Source organism: Oncorhynchus kisutch, linkage group LG9, assembly GCF_002021735.2.
Source record: "Oncorhynchus kisutch isolate 150728-3 linkage group LG9, Okis_V2, whole genome shotgun sequence".
Taxonomy (NCBI): Eukaryota; Metazoa; Chordata; class Actinopteri; order Salmoniformes; family Salmonidae; genus Oncorhynchus; species Oncorhynchus kisutch.
In genome coordinates, this window is record NC_034182.2 from 40,842,644 (window position 1) to 40,862,783 (window position 20,140).

Below are 20,140 nucleotides of genomic sequence, written 5' to 3' on the forward strand. Positions count from 1 at the left end.
AATAGTGTACAACGATAACATGAGGATGAAAATGGCACCTATCGCTGTCTGTCTATCTGCCTGTCTGTGTCTTCCTACCTCGTCTGTCTGCCTGCCTGTCTGTCTGTCTGTCTGTGTCTACCTACCTCTTTGTATGTCTATCTGACTGTCTGTGTCTTCCTACGTCGTCTGCCTGCCTGCCTGCCTGTCTGCCTGCCTGTCTGTCTGTCTGCCTGTCTGTGTCTTCCTACCTCTTTGTCTGTCTGTCTGCCTGTATGTCTGTCTTCCTGTCTTTCTGCCTGTCTGTCTGTCTGTCTGCCTATCTGTGTCTTCCTACCTCTTTGTCTCTGTCTTTCTGCCTTTCTGTGTCTTCCTACCTCTGTCTGTCTGCCTGCATGTCTGTCTTCCTACGTCGTCTGTCTGTCTGTCTGTCTGTCTGTCTGTCTGCATGCATGTCTGTCTGCATGTCTGTCTGCCTGCATGTCTGTCTTCCTACGTCGTCTGTCTGTCTGTCTGTCTGTCTGCCTGCCTGCATGTCTGTCTGCCTGCATGTCTGTCTTCCTACGTCGTCTGCCTGTCTGTCTGTCTGTCTGCGTGTCTGTCTGTCGGTCTGCCTATCCATGTCTTCCTACCTCTTTGCCTGCCTGCCTGCCTATCTGTGTCTTCCTACCTCTTTGTCTCTGTCTTTCTGCCTGTCTGTGTCTTCCTACCTCTGTCTGTCTGTCTGCCTGCCTGCATGTCTGTCTTCCTACGTCGTCTGCCTGTGTGTCTGTCTGTCTGCCTGCCTGTCTGTGTCTGTCTGTCTGTCTGCCTGTCTGTGTCTTCCTACGTCGTCTGCCTGCCTGCCTGTCTGTCTGTGTCTTCCTACCTCTTTGTCTGTCTATCTGCCTGTATGTCTGTCTTCCTGTCTACCTGCCTGTCTGTGTCTTCCTACCTCGTCTGTCTATCTATCTGTCTGTCTGTCTGCCTGTCTGTGTCTTCCTACCTCGTCTGTCTGTCTGTCTGCCTATCCATGTCTTCCTACCTCTTTGTCTGCCTGCGTGCCTGTCTGTCTGTCTGTCTGCCTGTCTGTGTCTTCCTACCTCTTTGTCTGTCTGTCTGTCTTCCTGTCTTTCTGCCTGTCTGTCTGCCTATCTGTGTCTTCCTACCTCTTTGTTTGTCTTTCTGCCTGTCTGTGTCTTCCTACCTCTGTCTGTCTTCCTACGCCGTCTGTCTGTCTGTCTGTCTGTCTGTCTGTCTGTCTGTGTCTTCCTACCTCTTTATCTCTGTCTTTCTGCCTGTCTGTGTCTTCCTACCTCTGTCTGTCTGCCTGCATGTCTGTCTTCCTACATCGTCTGCCTGCCTGCCTGTCTGTCTGTGTCTTCCTACCTCTTTGTCTGTCTGTCTTCCTGTCTACCTGCCTGTCTGTGTCTTCCTACCTCGTCTATCTATCTATCTATCTATCTATCTATCTATCTATCTATCTATCTATCTATCTATCTATCTATCTATCTATCTATCTATCTATCTATCTATCTATCTGTCTGTCTGTCTGCCTGTCTGTGTCTTCCTACCTCATCTGTCTTCCTGTCTATCTGCCTGTCTGTGTCTTCCTACCTCGTCTGTCTGTCTGTCTGTCTGTCTGTCTGTCTGTCTGTCTGTCTGTCTGTCTGTCTGTCTGTCTGTCTGTCTGTCTGCCTGCCTGTGTCTTCCTACCTCATCTGTCTGTCTGCCTGTCTGTGTCTTCCTACCTCGTCTGTCTGTCTGTCTGTCTGTCTGTCTGCCTATCTGTGTCTTCCTACCTCTTTGTCTCTGTCTTTCTGCCTGTCTGTGTCTTCCAACCTCTGTCTGTCTGTCTGCATGTCTGTCTTCCTACGTCGTCTGCCTGTCTGTCTGTCTGTGTGTCTGTCTGTCTGTCTGTGTCTGTCTGTCTGTCTGTCTGTCTGTCTGTCTGTCTGTCTGTCTGTCTGTCTGTGTCTTCCTACGTCGTCTGCCTGCCTGCCTGTCTGTGTCTTCCTACCTCTTTGTCTGTCTATCTGCCTGTATGTCTGTCTTCCTGTCTACCTGCCTGTCTGTGTCTTCCTACCTCGTCTGCCTGCCTGTCTGTCTGTGTCTTCCTACCTCTTTGTCTGTCTATCTGCTTGTATGTATGTCTGTCTGTCTGTCTGTCTGCCTGTCTGTGTCTTCCTACCTCTTTGTCTGCCTGCGTGCCTGTCTGTCTGTCTGTCTGTCTGTCTGCCTGTCTGTGTCTTCCTACCTCTTTGTCTGTCTGTCTGCCTGTCTGTGTCTTCCTACCTCTTTGTCTGTCTGTCTGTCTGCCTATCTGTGTCTTCCTACCTCTTTGTCTCTGTCTTTCTGCCTGTCTGTGTCTTCCTACCTCTGTCTGTCTTCCTACGTCGTCTGCCTGTCTGTCTGTCTGTGTCTTCCTACCTCTTTATCTCTGTCTTTCTGCCTGTCTGTGTCTTCCTACATCGTCTGCCTGCCTGTTTGTCTGTCTGTCTGTCTGTCTGTCTGTGTCTTCCTATCTCTTTGTCTGTCTGTCTTCCTGTCTACCTGCCTGTCTGTGTCTTCCTACCTCGTCTATCTATCTATCTATCTATCTACCTCGTCTATCTGTCTGTCTGTCTGTCTGTCTGTCTGTCTGTCTGTCTGTCTGTCTGTCTGTCTGTCTGTCTGTCTGTCTGTCTGTCTTGTCTGTCTGTCTGTCTGTCTGTCTGTCTGTCTGTCTGTCTGTCTGCCTATCTGTGTCTTCCTACCTCTTTGTCTCTGTCTTTCTGCCTTTCTGTGTCTTCCTACCTCTGTCTGTCTGCCTGCATGTCTGTCTTCCTACGTCGTCTGTCTGTCTGTCTGTCTGTCTGCATGCATGTCTGTCTGCATGTCTGTCTGCCTGCATGTCTGTCTTCCTACGTCGTCTGTCTGTCTGTCTGTCTGCCTGCCTGCATGTCTGTCTGCCTGCATGTCTGTCTTCCTACGTCGTCTGCCTGTCTGTCTGTCTGTCTGCGTGTCTGTCTGTCGGTCTGCCTATCCATGTCTTCCTACCTCTTTGCCTGCCTGCCTGCCTATCTGTGTCTTCCTACCTCTTTGTCTCTGTCTTTCTGCCTGTCTGTGTCTTCCTACCTCTGTCTGTCTGTCTGCCTGCCTGCATGTCTGTCTTCCTACGTCGTCTGCCTGTGTGTCTGTCTGTCTGCCTGCCTGTCTGTGTCTGTCTGTCTGTCTGCCTGTCTGTGTCTTCCTACGTCGTCTGCCTGCCTGCCTGTCTGTCTGTGTCTTCCTACCTCTTTGTCTGTCTATCTGCCTGTATGTCTGTCTTCCTGTCTACCTGCCTGTCTGTGTCTTCCTACGTCGTCTGCCTGCCTGCCTGTCTGTGTCTTCCTACCTCTTTGTCTGTCTATCTGCCTGTATGTCTGTCTTCCTGTCTACCTGCCTGTCTGTGTCTTCCTACCTCGTCTGCCTGCCTGTCTGTCTGTGTCTTCCTACCTCTTTGTCTGTCTATCTGCTTGTATGTATGTCTGTCTGTCTGTCTGTCTGCCTGTCTGTGTCTTCCTACCTCTTTGTCTGCCTGCGTGCCTGTCTGTCTGTCTGTCTGTCTGTCTGCCTGTCTGTGTCTTCCTACCTCTTTGTCTGTCTGTCTGTCTGCCTATCTGTGTCTTCCTACCTCTTTGTCTCTGTCTTTCTGCCTGTCTGTGTCTTCCTACCTCTGTCTGTCTTCCTACGTCGTCTGCCTGTCTGTCTGTCTGTGTCTTCCTACCTCTTTATCTCTGTCTTTCTGCCTGTCTGTGTCTTCCTACATCGTCTGCCTGCCTGTTTGTCTGTCTGTCTGTCTGTCTGTCTGTGTCTTCCTATCTCTTTGTCTGTCTGTCTTCCTGTCTACCTGCCTGTCTGTGTCTTCCTACCTCGTCTATCTATCTATCTATCTATCTACCTCGTCTATCTGTCTGTCTGTCTGTCTGTCTGTCTGTCTGTCTGTCTGTCTGTCTGTCTGTCTGTCTGTCTGTCTGTCTGTCTGTCTGTCTGTCTGTCTGTCTGTCTGTCTGTCTGTCTGTCTGTCTGTCTGTCTGTCTGCCTGCCTATCTGTGTCTTCCTACCTCTTTGTCTGTCTGTCTTCCTGTCTACCTGCCTGTCTGTGTCTTCCTACCTCGTCTATCTATCTATCTATCTATCTATCTATCTATCTATCTATCTATCTATCTATCTATCTATCTATCTATCTATCTATCTATCTATATATCTCTGTGAGAGAGAGAGAGTGAAGTGACTGGAGACATTGTGAACTCTGTGAGAGAGAGAGTGACTGGAGACATTGTGAACTCTGTGAGAGAGTGAAGTGACTGGAGACATTGTGAACTCTGTGAGAGAGAGAAGTGACTGGAAACATTGTGAACTCTGTGAGAGAGAGAGAGTGAAGTGACTGGAGACATTGTGAACTCTGTGAGAGAGAGAGAGAGTGAAGTGACTGGAGACATTGTGAACTCTGTGAGAGACAGAGAGAGTGAAGTGCCTGCCTGCCTGCCTGCCTGCCTGCCTGCCTGCCTGCCTGCCTGCCTGCCTGCCTGCCTGCCTGCCTGCCTGCCTGCCTGCCTGCCTGCCTGCCTGCCTGCCTGCCTGCCTGCCTGCCTGCCTGCCTGCCTGCCTGCCTGCCTGCCTGCCTGCCTGCCTGCCTGCCTGCCTGCCTGCCTGCCTGCCTGCCTGCCTGCCTGCCCTGCCTCCTCCTGCCTGCCTGCCTGCCTGCCTGCCTGCCTTCCTGCCTTCCTGCCTGCCTGCCTGCACTCCTGCCTGCCTGGCCTTGCCTGCCTGCCTGCCTGCCTGCCTGCCTGCCTGCCTGCCTGCCTGCCTGCCTGCCTGCCTGCCTGCCTGCCTGCCTGCCTGCCTGCCTGCCTGCCTGCCTGCCTGCCTGCCTGCCTGCCTGCCTGCCTGCCTGCCTGCCTGCCTGCCTGCCTGCCTGCCTGCCTGCCTGCCTGCCTGCCTGCCTGCCTGCCTGCCTGCCTGCCTGCCTGCCTGCCTGCCTGCCTGCCTGCCTGCCTGCCTGCCTGCCTGCCTGCCTGCCTGCCTGCCTGCCTGCCTGCCTGCCTGCCTGCCTGCCTGCCTGCCTGCCTGCCTGCCTGCCTGCCTGCCTGCCTGCCTGCCTGCCTGCCTGCCTGCCTGCCTGCCTGCCTGCCTGCCTGCCTGCCTGCCTGCCTGCCTGCCTGCCTGCCTGCCTGCCTGCCTGCCTGCCTGCCTGCCTGCCTGCCTGCCTGCCTGCCTGCCTGCCTGCCTGCCTGCCTGCCTGCCTGCCTGCCTGCCTGCCTGCCTGCCTGCCTGCCTGCCTGCCTGCCTGCCTGCCTGCCTGCCTGCCTGCCTGCCTGCCTGCCTGCCTGCCTGCCTGCCTGCCTGCCTGCCTGCCTGCCTGCCTGCCTGCCTGCCTGCCTGCCTGCCTGCCTGCCTGCCTGCCTGCCTGCCTGCCTGCCTGCCTGCCTGCCTGCCTGCCTGCCTGCCTGCCTGCCTGCCTGCCTGCCTGCCTGCCTGCCTGCCTGCCTGCCTGCCTGCCTGCCTGCCTGCCTGCCTGCCTGCCTGCCTGCCTGCCTGCCTGCCTGCCTGCCTGCCTGCCTGCCTGCCTGCCTGCCTGCCTGCCTGCCTGCCTGCCTGCCTGCCTGCCTGCCTGCCTGCCTGCCTGCCTGCCTGCCTGCCTGCCTGCCTGCCTGCCTGCCTGCCTGCCTGCCTGCCTGCCTGCCTGCCTGCCTGCCTGCCTGCCTGCCTGCCTGCCTGCCTGCCTGCCTGCCTGCCTGCCTGCCTGCCTGCCTGCCTGCCTGCCTGCCTGCCTGCCTGCCTGCCTGCCTGCCTGCCTGCCTGCCTGCCTGCCTGCCTGCTGCCTGCCTGCCTGCCTGCCTGCCTGCCTGCCTGCCTGCCTGCCTGCCTGCCTGCCTGCCTGCCTGCCTGCCTGCCTGCCTGCCTGCCTGCCTGCCTGCCCCTGCCTGCCTGCCTGCCTGCCTGCCTGCCTGCCTGCCTGCCTGCCTGCCTGCCTGCCTGCCTGCCTGCCTGCCTGCCTGCCTGCCTGCCTGCCTGCCTGCCTGCCTGCCTGCCTGCCTGCCTGCCTGCCTGCCTGCCTGCCTGCCTGCCTGCCTGCCTGCCTGCCTGCCTGCCTGCCTGCCTGCCTGCCTGCCTGCCTGCCTGCCTGCCTGCCTGCCTGCCTGCCTGCCTGCCTGCCTGCCTGCCTGCCTGCCTGCCTGCCTGCCTGCCTGCCTGTCTGTGTCTTCCTACCTCATCTGTCTTCCTGTCTATCTGCCTGTCTGTGTCTTTCTACCTCATCTGCCTGCCTGTCTGTCTGCCTGCCTGCCTGCCTGCCTGCCTGCCTGCCTGCCTACCTCTTTGTCTCTGTCTTTCTGCCTTTCTGTGTCTTCCTACCTCTGTCTGTCTTCCTACATCGTCTGTCTGTCTGTCTGTCTGTCTGCCTGCATGTCTGTCTTCCTACGTCGTCTGCTTGTCTGTCTGTCTGCGTGTCTGTCTGTCTGCCTGTCTGTGTCTTCCTACCTCGTCTGTCTGTCTGTCTGTCGGTCTGCCTATCCATGTCTTCCTACCTCTTTGCCTGCCTGCCTGTCTGTCTGTCTGTCTGTCTGTCTGTGTCTTCCTACCTCTTTGTCTGTCTGTCTGCCTGTATGTCTGTCTTTCTGTCTTTCTGTCTGTCTGTCTGTCTGTCTGTCTGTCTGTCTGTCTGTCTGTCTGTCTGTCTGTCTGCCTGCCTATCTGTGTCTTCCTACCTCTTTGTCTCTGTCTTTCTGCCTGTCTGTGTCTTCCAACCTCTGTCTGTCTGTCTGCATGTCTGTCTTCCTACGTCGTCTGTCTGTCTGTCTGTCTGTCTGCCTGCCTGTGTCTGTCTGTCTGTCTGTCTGTGTCTTCCTACGTCGTCTGCCTGCCTGCCTGTCTGTCTGTGTCTTCCTACCTCTTTGTCTGTCTATCTGCCTGTATGTCTGTCTTCCTGTCTACCTGCCTGTCTGTGTCTTCCTACCTCTTTGTCTGTCTATCTGCCTGTATGTCTGTCTGTCTGTCTGTCTGCCTGTCTGTGTCTTCCTACCTCTTTGTCTGCCTGCGTGCCTGTCTGTCTGTCTGTCTGCGTCTTCCTACCTCTTTGTCTGTCTGTCTGCCTGTCTGTGTCTTCCTACCTCTTTGTCTGTCTGTCTGTCTTCCTGTCTTTCTGCCTGTCTGTCTGCCTATCTGTGTCTTCCTACCTCTTTGTCTCTGTCTTTCTGCCTGTCTGTGTCTTCCTACCTCTGTCTGTCTTCCTACGTCGTCTGCCTGTCTGTCTGTCTGTCTGTGTCTTCCTACCTCTTTATCTCTGTCTTTCTGCCTGTCTGTGTCTTCCTACCTCTGTCTGTCTGCCTGCCTGTCTGTCTTCCTACATCGTCTGCCTGCCTGTCTATCTGCCTGTCTGTGTCTTCCTACCTCGTCTGTCTGTCTGTCTGTCTGTCTGTCTGTCTGCCTGCCTGTCTGTCTGTGTCTTCCTACCTCATCTGTCTTCCTGTCTATCTGCCTGTCTGTGTCTTCCTACCTCGTCTGTCTGTCTGTCTGCCTGCCTGTGTCTTTCTACCTCATCTGCCTGCCTGCCTGTCTGTCTGTCTGTCTGTCTGTCTGTCTGTCTGTCTGTCTGTCTGTCTGTCTGTCTGTCTGTCTGTCTGTCTGTCTGTCTGTCTGTCTGCCTGCCTGCCTGTCTCTAAGGCTCTCTGTTTCTGTGCCCTTTACAGTACAGTAACATCCCACTAATGTACTTACCATGGTGTTCCTGGTAGGGCCTTGCCAGCAGGGCTCTCCACTCTCATACCTCATCTGGCAATATGGGTTCTCTGGTGGCCCCGCCCATGACCCCCACTTCCTGAAACAGACAGACAAAAAAAAGGAGAGAGAGACAGAGAGCAAATATAAACTCCATTCATTACTATAATCCCAAATTCCTGATAAATATTGAGACAAAATGTTGACATCACTTAGCACCAGGTTTACTAACTGGGCAAAACAAAAGTCTAGCAGAGGTGGCTGCAGTGCCCTCTGCTAGTCCCTGGTGCCTGGCGCTGTCTGTCTCTCCTCCGACAAAACATATGAATTACCATTTGTGTGAGTTAATTCTCTGTACTGTTCTGCACAGAGAGGGAGGGGAGAACAATAATACTGAACCAGATACCAAATAAGGAGTTTCCTTCCTGTGCGATGCCGAAATACATTTTACCTCAGCTTTATGGTTCTGGTTAATATGGTTCTGACTCTCCAATTTTTTGACATTTTTAATTTATTTCACCTTTTATTTAACCAGGTAGGCTAGTTGAGAACAAGTTCTCATTTACAACTGTGACCTGGCCAGGATAAAGCAAAGCAGTGCGACACAACAGTAAATAGTGAACCTCAATGATTCAGTTGGTTAGAGTGACAGGGTTGTGATTCTGATTCCAGTCTGTTTCTGAATAGGCCTACTGAGTTAAAAGGGGCAATCAGCAGTTGAAACAATAACGAGTTCGGGGCTGGAGAAAATGTAACCACTCTCAAAATCATAGACAGAGCTCCAAGGACTGATCATCCACGGAATATCATAGTTTTAAACTATGTTTTGAGGATACACAGCGTTTGTTTACATTTGCATTGTTTACAAACATTGGCCTAGAACAAGCTTATATGTCGGGTTCTGAATGTGGGGCGACAGTTGAACTAAGCTCATGAGGTATTTATACTTTATATTAATCACAAATCAATGGGTACATATAATTCATTTATTAATCCAAAATGGATGTAGCTAAATGGATTGCCCCTTAAAGAGTAAGTCGCATTGGACAAAAGAGACCATATATATAAACATGTGATTGCATATCATCTCAGATTATTATTTTTTTTAGACATCAAACAGAAATCACTATTAATATTAAATGTCAGACCTTGCTGAAAATAATGACACAGAAAAGGAGATTATTGGATGATCACTGAGGGATAAATATAGAGAGAAACACAAAACCCTTTTCAGTAGAAATGTACACACACTGGGTCCCCTTCCAGGACTCATATCTGTCTAATAGCACTCATCTGTCCTCATAGGCAACAAGCCCATTCTATGACATTTCAACATTCTTTATCCTTGTCCAGATTGAGAGACACAGACAGCGGGTCCTATCTTAAGGTCCCTGAGTTCACAAGCTCCTTTTCCCGGCCTCCATGCCTCCATATCACCATGTGTCTATGTCTCCATGCCTCCATATCACCATGTCTCCATGTCTCCATGCCTCCATATCACCATGTCTCCATGCCTCCATATCACCATGTCTCCATGCCACCATGCCTCCATGCCTCCATGTCTCCATGTCTCCATGCCACCATGTCTCCATGTCTCCATGCCACCATGTCTCCATGTCTCCATGCCACCATGTCTCCATGCCTCCATATCACCATGTGTCTATGTCTCCATGCCTCCATATCACCATGTCTCCATGCCTCCATGTCTCGATGCCTTCATGTCTCCATGTCTCCATGCCACCATGCCTCCATGTCACCATGTCTCCATGCCTCCATGTCTCCATGCCTCCATGTCTCCATGTCTCCATGTCTCCATGCCTCCATGTCTCCAAGGAACCATGCCTCCATGTCACCATGTCTCCATGCCTCCATGTCTCCATGCCACTATGCCTCCATGTCACCATGTCTCCATGCCACCATGTCTCCATGCCACCATGTCTCCATGCCACCATGCCTCCATGCCACCATGTGTCTATGTCTCCATGCCACCATGTCTCCATGCCACCATGCCTCCATGCCACCATGTGTCTATGTCTCCATGCCACCATGTCTCCATGTCTCCATGCCACCATGTGTCTATGTCTCCATGCCACCATGTCTCCATGCCTCCATGTCTCCATGCCTCCATGTCTCCATGTGTCTATGTCTCCATGCCACCATGTGTCTATGTCTCCATGCCTCCATGTCAGGGAACCTCAAATGGATTGCTGTCAGGGCCAGGGTACAGAGGGGGCTAAGAGAGTGTCAGTGCTGGCCTCTTTCCACCAGTGTGATCCCTACTGTGCTCTCCCTTATGTCCCACCTCTCTCACCCTGGTTCTGTCCCTTGCCTCGTCAGATCTCCATTCTCGCCTCTCCCAGTACTACCCACGCCCCAGGAGGCAGGAGAGGCCCCGTCAATTAGGCCCCAGTTATCACGGACACTTGCGCTATAGACTCCAGTCATTTAGGGCTCACAGGAGTATCCGGATGGAGCCGTATTGACAAACCACTCCTTGTAATAATACCCGACAGTCTATTGACTGGCCCGTTCTGTGGAGTTATCATACAGCCGTGTGACATTCATCCAATGTGACGACCATGTCTCCTCTAACTCAATGTGTTATTTTCTTCTATATTATTCAATCTATCATTCAGGGAGAAAATGCTCTTAGCCACGCGCAATCTGTTCCTTTTTTCCACCACTTGCAATGACATTTAAAAACTCTGGAGTAAATATTGTTACCCACCAGTTCCTCGGTTACCTACCAGTTCCTCTGTTAACTAGCTGTTACTCTGTTAACTAGCTGTTACTCTGTTAACTAGCTGTTACTCTGTTAACTACCTGTTACTCTGTTAACTAGCTGTTACTCTGTTAACTAGCTGTTACTCTGTTAACTACATGTTACTCTGTTAACTAGCTGTTACTCTGTTACCTACATGTTACTCTGTTAACTAGCTGTTACTCTGTTAACTAGCTGTTACTCTGTTAACTAGCTGTTACTCTGTTACCTACATGTTACTCTGTTACCTACATGTTACTCTGTTAACTAGCTGTTACTCTGTTACCTACATGTTACTCTGTTAACTAGCTGTTACTCTGTTAACTAGCTGTTACTCTGTTAACTAGCTGTTACTCTGTTACCTACATGTTACTCTGTTACCTACATGTTACTCTGTTACCTACATGTTACTCTATTAACTAGCTGTTACTCTGTTAACTAGCTGTTACTCTGTTACCTACCTGTTACTCTGTTACCTACCTGTTACTCTGTTACCTACCTGTTACTCTGTTACATACCTGTTACTCTGTTACCTACCTGTTACTCTGTTACCTACCTGTTACTCTGTTACCTACCTGTTACTCTGTTACCTACCTGTTACACTGTTATATACCTGTTACTCTGTAACCTACCTGTTACTCTGTTACCTACCTGTTACTCTGTTACCTACCTGTTACTCTGTTACCTACCTGTTACTCTGTAACCTACCTGTTACTCGGTTACCTACCTGTTACTCTGTTACCTACCTGTTACTCTGTAACCTACCTGTTACTCTGTTACCTACCTGTTACTCTGTTACCTACCTGTTACTCTGTTACCTACCTGTTACCTACCTGTTACTCTGTAACCTACCTGTTACTCGGTTACCTACCTGTTACTCTGTTACCTACCTGTTACACTGTTACCTACCTGTTACACTGTTATATACCTGTTACTCTGTTACCTACCTGTTACACTGTTACCTACCTGTTACACTGTTATATACCTGTTACTCTGTTACCTACCTGTTACACTGTTACCTACCTGTTACACTGTTATATACCTGTTACACTGTTACCTACCTGTTACTCTGTTACCTACCTGTTACCTACCTGTTACTCTGTAACCTACCTGTTACTCGGTTACCTACCTGTTACTCTGTTACCTACCTGTTACACTGTTATATACCTGTTACTCACCGACCCCTTGACATACAGTACCAGTCAAAAGTTTGGACACACCTACTCATTGCCGGATTTTTCTAATATTTTTTACTATTTTCTACATTGTAGAATAATAGTGAACAGATCAAACAGTATCTAATGACTGAAGTCAAACTATGATCTTAGTAACAAAGAAATTACTCTGATCTGAATGAATATTAATGAATATTAAAGGGGCTATTTTGGATAGCAGCAATGCCTTTTCAATTAATCAAAAAGTATCATTGGTTACCAACAGTTTTTTGCAAGAGTATTTGCACAAAAACACAACATATAGAATGCTATTCATTGACTACAGCTCAGCGTTCAACACCATAGCGCCCTCAAAGCTCATCACTAAGCTAAGGACCCTGGGACTAAACACCTCCCTCTGCAACTGTATACTGAACTTCCTGACAGGCCGCCCCCAGGTGGTAAGGGTAGGTAACAACACATCCGCCACTCTGATCTGCCACACTGGAGCCCCCCCAGGGGTGCGTGCTCAGTCCCCTCCTGTACTCCCTGTTCACTCATGACTGCACGGCCAACTCCAAAACCAGCAATTCGTTTGCTAATGGCACAACAGTGGTAGGCCCGATCACCGAGAACGACGAGACAGCCTAAAAAACTGAAAAGTGGTGCGTACATGTGTATTCACCCCTTTTGCTACGAAGCCCCTAAATAAGATCTGGTGCAACCAATTACCTTCAGTTAAATAAAGTCCACCTGTGTGCAATGATCTGTCACATGATCTCAGTATATATACACCTGTTCTGAAAGGCCCCAGAGTCTGCAACACCACTAAGCAAGGCGCACCACCAAGCAAGTGGCACCATGAAGACCAAGGAGTTCTCCAAACAGGTCAGGGACAAAGTTGTGGAGAAGTACAGATCAGGGTTGGGTTATAAAAAATATCAGAAACTTTGAACATCCCACGGAGCACCATTAAATCCATGATTAAAAAATTGAAAGAATATAGCACCACAACAAACCTGTCAAGAGAGGGCCGCCCACCAAAACTCACGGACCAGGCAAGGAGGGCATTAATCAGAGAAGCAACAAAGAGACCAAAGATGACCCTGAAGGCGTTGCAAAGCTCCACAACGGATATTGGAGTATCTGTCCATAGGACCACTTTCAACTGTACACTCCACAGAGCTGGGCCTCTGAACAAGGCAGTTAACCCAGTGTTCCCTGGTAGGCCGTCATTGTAAATAAGAATTTGTTCTTAACTGACTTGCCTAGATAAATAAAGGTTAAATTAAAATTTAAAAAAATTTGAGAAGAGTGGCCAGAAAAAAAGCCATTGCTTAAATAAAAAAAATAAGCAAACACATTTGGTGTTCGTCAAAAGGAATGTGGGAGACTCCCCACACAGATGGAAGAAGATACTCTGGTCAGATGAGACTAAAATGTAGCTTTTTGGCCATCAAGGAAAACGCTATGTCTGGTGCAAGCCCAATACCTCTCATCACCCCGAGAACAACATCCCCACAGTGAAGTATGGTAGTGGTCTGAGGAAGTTTTTCATCAGCAAAAGACTAGGAAACTGGTCAGAATTGAAGGAATGATGGATGGCGCCAAATACAGGGAAATTCTTGCGGGAAACCTGTTTCAGTCTTCCAGAGATTTGAGACTGGGAAGGACGGTTCACCTTCCAGCAGGACAATGCTGTACACCAGCAGAACCGATCCAACTTGAAGGAGCTGTACTAGTTTTGCTTTGAAGAATGGGCCAAAATCCCAGTGGCTAGATGTGCCAAGCTTATAGAGACATACCCCAAGATACTTGCAGCTGTAATTGTAGCAAAAGGTGGCTCTACAAAGTACTGACCTTGGGGGAGGGGGGGTGAATAGTTATGCACACTCAAGTTTTCAGTTTTTGTTGTTGTCTTATTTCTGGTTTGTTTCATAATAAAAAACATTTAGCATCTTCAAAGTGGTAGGCATGTTGTGTAAATGATACAGTGCTACCAGGTTGTAAGGCAACAACATAGGAAAAATGCCAAGGTGGGGGGGGGGGGGGGGGGTAAATACTTTCGCTAGCCACTGTACTCATTGAAGGGTCTTTCTTTATCTTAACTATTTTCTACATTGTAGAATAATAGTGAAGACATCAAAACTATTAAATAACACATATGGAATCATGTAGCAACCAAAAAAGTGAAACAAATCTCAATATATTTTATATTTGAAACTCTTCAAAGTCGCCACCCTTCACCTTGATGACAGTTTTGCACACTCTTGGCATTCTCTCAACCAACTTCATGAGGTAGTCACCTGGAATTAATTTAAATTAAAAGTTAATTTGTGGAATTTCTTTCCATCACAATGAGTTTGAGCCAATCAGTTGTGTTGTGACAAGGTAGGGGTGGTATACAGGAGATATCCCTTTTTGGTAAAAGACCAAGTCCATATTATGGCAAGTTCAGCTCAAATAAGCAAAGACAAATTACAGTCCATCATTACCTTAAGACATGAAGGTCAGTCAAGAACTTGTAATGTTTCTTCAAGTGCAGTCACAAAAACCATTGAGCGCTTTGATGAAACTGGCTCTCATGAGGACTGACACAGGAAAGGAAGACCCAGAGTTACCACTGCGGAACAGGATAAGTTCATTAGAGTTACCAGCCTCAGAAATTGCAGCCCAAATAAATGCTTCACAGAATTTAAGTAACAGACATATCTCAACTGTTCAGAATAGAATGCATGAATCAGGCCTTCATGGTCTTATTGCTGCAAAGAAACCACTACTAAAGAACACCAATAAAAAGAAGAGACGTGCTTGGGCCAAGAAACACAGGCATTAGACTGGTGGAAATCTGTCCTTTGGTCTGATGAGTCCAAATTTGAGATTGTTGGATCCAACCGCCGTGCCTTTGTGAGGCGCAGAGTAGGTGAACAGATGATCTCCTCATGTGTGGTTCCCAAGTTGAAGCATGGAGGAGGAGGTGTGATAGTGTGGGGGTGCTTCGCTGGTGACACTGTCGGTGATTTATTTAGAATTCAAGGCATAGTTAACCAGCATGGCTACCACAGCATTCTGCAGCGATACGCCATCCCATCTGGTTTGCGCTTAGTGGGACTATCATTTGTTTTTCAACAGGACAATGACGCAAAACACACCTCCAGGCTGTATCAGGGCTATTTGACCAAGAAGGAGAGTGATGGAGTGCTGCATCAGATGACCTGGCCTACACAATCACCAGACCTCAAACCAAATGAGATGGTTTGGGATGAGTTGGAACACAGAGTGAAGGAAAATCTGCCAACAAATGCTCAGCATATGTGGGAACTCCTTCAAGACTGTTGGGAAAAGCATTCCATGTGAAGTTGGTTGAGAGAATGCGAAGAGTGTTCAAAGCTTTCATCAATATATTTTGACGTGTTTTACACTTTTTTGGTTACTACATGATTCCATATGTGTTATTTCATAGTGTTGATGTCTTCACTATTATTCTACAATGTAGAAAAAAGTACAAATAAAGAAAAAACATTGAATGAGTAGGTGTCCAAACCTTTGACTGGTACTGTATAACTAACCATGTCTCCACAGTGTGAAATAGACGGCCAAAGTTGGCTTAAAGGACCATAGGACCTTTAGCTGGCTCAATCAATTCAGTAATGTGAAAGGGTTATCATCTGTTTACGCCATTTTAGTTGGAACCAGCTATATTTGAATGACAAAATAGTTTGTCACACATGAAAATAATGGCTTTATTTGGATAGTTCCTATAGATGATCTACAGATGGTGTAACTATTACTGTAACTCTGTTGACATGGCAAAAGCTTGCTAGAGTTATAGCTAGAGCTAGAGTTATAGCTAGAGCTAGGGTTATAGCTAGAGTTATAGCTAGAGTTATAGCTAGAGTTAGAGTTATAGCTAGAGTTATAGCTAGAGCTAGGGTTATAGGTAGAGTTATAGCTAGAGTTATAGCTAGAGCTAGAGTTATAGCTAGAGCTAGAGTTATAGCTAGAGTTATAGCTATAGCTAGAGCTAGGGTTATAGCTAGAGCTAGAGTTATAGCTAGCGTTATAGCTAGGGTTATAGCTAGAGCTAAAGTTATAGCTAGAGCTAGAGTTATAGCTAGAGTTATAGCTAGAGCTAGAGTTATAGCTAGAGTTATAGCTAGAGCTAGAGTTATAGCTAGGGTTATAGCTAGAGCTAGAGTTATAGCTAGAGTTATAGCTAGAGTTATAGCTAGAGCTAGAGTTATAGCTAGAGCTAGAGTTATAGCTAGGGTTATAGCTAGAGCTAGAGTTATAGCTAGAGTTATAGCTAGGGTTATAGCTAGAGCTAGAGTTATAGCTAGGGTTATAGCTAGAGCTAGAGTTATAGCTAGAGTTAGAGTTATAGCTAGAGCTAGAGTTATAGCTAGAGCTAGAGTTATAGCTAGAGTTATAGCTAGAGCTAGAGTTATAGCTAGAGCTAGAGTTAGAGTTAGAGCTAGAGTTATAGCTAGAGTTAGAGTTAGAGCTAGAGTTAGAGTTAGAGTTAGAGTTATAGCTAGAGTTATAGCTAGAGTTAGAGTTAGAGTTATAGCTAGAGTTAGAGTTAGAGTTATAGCTAGAGTTATAGCTAGAGTTATAGCTAGAGCTAGAGCTAGAGTTAGAGTTAGAGTTAGAGTTATAGCTAGAGTTAGAGCTAGAGTTAGAGCTAGAGTTATAGCTAGAGCTAGAGTTATAGCTAGAGCTAGAGTTATAGCTAGAGCTAGAGTTATAGCTAGAGTTATAGCTAGAGTTATAGCTAGAGCTATAGTTATAGCTAGAGCTAGAGTTATAGCTAGAGTTATAGCTAGAGCTAGAGTTATAGCTAGAGCTAGAGTTATAGCTAGAGCTATAGTTATAGCTAGAGCTAGAGTTATAGCTAGAGTTATAGCTAGATCTAGAGTTATAGCTAGGGTTATAGCTAGAGTTATAGCTAGAGTTAGAGTTATAGCTAGAGTTATAGCTAGAGCTAGGGTTATAGGTAGAGTTATAGCTAGAGTTATAGCTAGAGCTAGAGTTATAGCTAGAGCTAGAGTTATAGCTAGAGTTATAGCTATAGCTAGAGCTAGGGTTATAGCTAGAGCTAGAGTTATAGCTAGCGTTATAGCTAGGGTTATAGCTAGAGCTAAAGTTATAGCTAGAGCTAGAGTTATAGCTAGAGTTATAGCTAGAGCTAGAGTTATAGCTAGAGTTATAGCTAGAGCTAGAGTTATAGCTAGGGTTATAGCTAGAGCTAGAGTTATAGCTAGAGTTATAGCTAGAGTTATAGCTAGAGCTAGAGTTATAGCTAGAGCTAGAGTTATAGCTAGGGTTATAGCTAGAGCTAGAGTTATAGCTAGAGTTATAGCTAGGGTTATAGCTAGAGCTAGAGTTATAGCTAGGGTTATAGCTAGAGCTAGAGTTATAGCTAGAGTTAGAGTTATAGCTAGAGCTAGAGTTATAGCTAGAGCTAGAGTTATAGCTAGAGTTATAGCTAGAGCTAGAGTTATAGCTAGAGCTAGAGTTAGAGTTAGAGCTAGAGTTATAGCTAGAGTTAGAGTTAGAGCTAGAGTTAGAGTTAGAGTTAGAGTTAGAGTTATAGCTAGAGTTATAGCTAGAGTTAGAGTTAGAGTTATAGCTAGAGTTAGAGTTAGAGTTATAGCTAGAGTTATAGCTAGAGTTATAGCTAGAGCTAGAGCTAGAGTTAGAGTTAGAGTTAGAGTTATAGCTAGAGTTAGAGCTAGAGTTAGAGCTAGAGTTATAGCTAGAGCTAGAGTTATAGCTAGAGCTAGAGTTATAGCTAGAGCTAGAGTTATAGCTAGAGTTATAGCTAGAGTTATAGCTAGAGCTATAGTTATAGCTAGAGCTAGAGTTATAGCTAGAGTTATAGCTAGAGCTAGAGTTATAGCTAGAGCTAGAGTTATAGCTAGAGCTATAGTTATAGCTAGAGCTAGAGTTATAGCTAGAGTTATAGCTAGATCTAGAGTTATAGCTAGGGTTATAGCTAGAGCTAGGGTTATAGCTAGAGCTAGAGTTATAGCTAGAGCTAGAGTTATAGCTAGGGTAATAGCTAGAGCTAGGGTTATAGCTAGAGCTAGAGCTAGAGTTATAGCTAGAGCTAGAGTTATAGCTAGATCTAGAGTTATAGCTAGGGTTATAGCTAGAGCTAGAGTTATAGCTAGAGCTATAGTTATAGCTAGAGCTAGAGTTATAGCTAGAGTTATAGCTAGAGCTAGAGTTATAGCTAGAGCTAGAGTTATAGCTAGAGCTAGAGTTATAGCTAGGGTTATAGCTAGAGCTAGGGTTATAGCTAGAGCTAGAGTTATAGCTAGAGCTAGAGTTATAGCTAGGGTTATAGCTAGAGCTAGGGTTATAGCTAGAGCTAGAGTTATAGCTAGAGCTAGAGTTAGTTATAGCTAGAGCTAGGGTTATAGCTAGAGCTAGAGTTATAGCTAGAGCTAGGGTTATAGCTAGAGCTAGAGTTAAAGCTAGAGCTAGAGTTATAGCTAGAGTTATAGCTAGAGCTAGAGTTATAGCTAGAGTTAGAGTTATAGCTAGAGCTAGGGTTATAGCTAGAGCTAGAGTTATAGCTAGAGTTAGAGTTAGAGTTATAGCTAGAGTTAGAGCTAGAGTTATAGCTAGAGCTAGAGTTATAGCTAGAGTTAGAGTTATAGCTAGAGCTAGGGTTAGAGTTAGAGTTAGAGCTAGGGTTAGAGCTAGAGTTAGAGTTAGAGTTAGAGTTAGAGTTATAGCTAGAGTTAGAGTTAGAGTTAGAGTTAGAGCTAGAGTTAGAGTTAGAGCTAGAGTTAGAGCTAGAGTTAGAGCTAGAGTTAGAGCTACAGCTAGAGTTAAGGTTAGATCTAGAGCTAGAATTAGTTTGAGTTAATGTTAGAGCCAGAGTTCGAGTTTAGGTTAGAGTTAGAGCTAGAATTAGAGTTAAAAGCTAGAGCTAATGTTAGAGCTAGGGTTACCGCTATGGTTAGAGTTAAGGTTAGGATAGTTAGTTAAACATCTACCAACAATCTTTTTGGACCAAATAATGAATAGCATGCTATTAGATGTGGACAAACATGTTGCAACTAATAGTCATTTGGCAGGATTCCCCTTTTAAGAGAATGAAGAGCTAGAGTGAGTTAATAAAATGAGTAACAGAGTTTTCATTTAGAGCATCAGAGTTTTAATTTAGAGTACCAGAGTTAATAGAGAATATGACAGAACCAATGGAATACATGCATCTTAATTGAGAAGTAATGCTAATACATCAGAACTCAGTCAGTCGACCAAAACTGCCAATCAACTCAAGCTGCTGGAACATATGCACAGAGCGAAATGTTTTAATGAATATTGGCACAAAGTGGGCCTGGAATACCCACATTGTTTAATTGATGTTTAAATCTAATCCTGATTAAGAATAATTAGCTTTCTAAAAAGCTGATTAGCTTTCTCTTATTATAATAATGGCTTGAGCTGATGATATAAGCTCCTCTACTTTTTAAAATATTTGCTATCCAGTGATTCAGTTTAACTTCACGCCACTAATCTGCATGCCTCTAGTGATAAATCCAGCAAAATCCACACTAATCTCAGATAGAACTGAGAGCGGAGTTAGCCTCCACCGCCACACATCAACCTGTCAGAAGCAATGATCATTTAGACAAGTCGTCTAAACCCTGCAGATACGGGGTTGAGACAAAACACAGGCGGAGGGGAAACGAGGACCAGGACTTCAGCGGGGGAACTTGAATGAACAAACCACGGGGCGAAATAAATGTTTGGTTTGTTTCCTCAAGTGGAATGAATATAGATAATCTCATTTGCGTTGGGTGCTGTCTTTGAAACGTATCTAGTGTGTGTGTGTGTGTTTGTGTGTGTTCCCTGAGATAATATTAGAGCACTATAGATGATCTGCCTCATGCATATAGTTATGGTGAAAGGATAATTTTGGGGATTTGTAGCATGCATTATTATGGGTGTGTAGAACATTCTTAAAAAAAGGGTTCCAAAATGACCTTTTTCATCTTTAGAACCTTTTTTGGAAAACGGGTACTCTTTGTAAGGCAAAGTGTTCTTCAGTACCTAGAGCCTTTTTCATTCTAAGAACCATTCTTGGAAGAAAAGATTCTTTGATGATTCTTTGTAAAGCAAAGTGTTCTTCAGTACCTAGACCCCTTTTTCATTCTAAGAACCATTCTTGGAAGAAAAGATTCTTTGTAAGGCAAAGTGTTCTTCAGTACCTAGAGCCTTTTTCATTCTAAGAACCATTCTTGGAAGAAAATATTCTCTGATGATTCATTGGAAGTCAATAAGTTCTGAATCTGAATAAGCTTTTACATTGTAATGTTCTTTCTTTGAAATAGTGTCTGAGCATTAGTGTTTACCTCAGCGTTTAAAGCTCAACAACAGGAGTTTCAGTAATCTGATACATTTAAAACGATAGGTGTGAGCATGTTTTAAACTGGACCTACAGTCAGGTCCAAAATGAATGGCACCCTTGATAAAGAAGAGCAAAAAAAGACTAGCAAATAAATAATAC

At 46.4% G+C, this 20,140-nt stretch overlaps 1 protein-coding gene across 3 annotated transcripts in view; it reads right to left on the bottom strand.

Moving 5' to 3' along the window:
• Positions 1 to 20,140, bottom strand: part of LOC109897150 (glucosidase 2 subunit beta) — a 293,964-nt gene that overhangs the window by 11,292 nt on the left and 262,532 nt on the right. For all 3 annotated transcript variants that reach the window (XM_031832600.1, XM_031832599.1, XM_031832598.1), the window contains one exon: positions 7,699 to 7,798. In XM_031832600.1, coding sequence (XP_031688460.1) covers positions 7,699 to 7,798 — 100 coding nt within the window. The remainder of the gene's footprint in view (positions 1 to 7,698; positions 7,799 to 20,140) is intronic.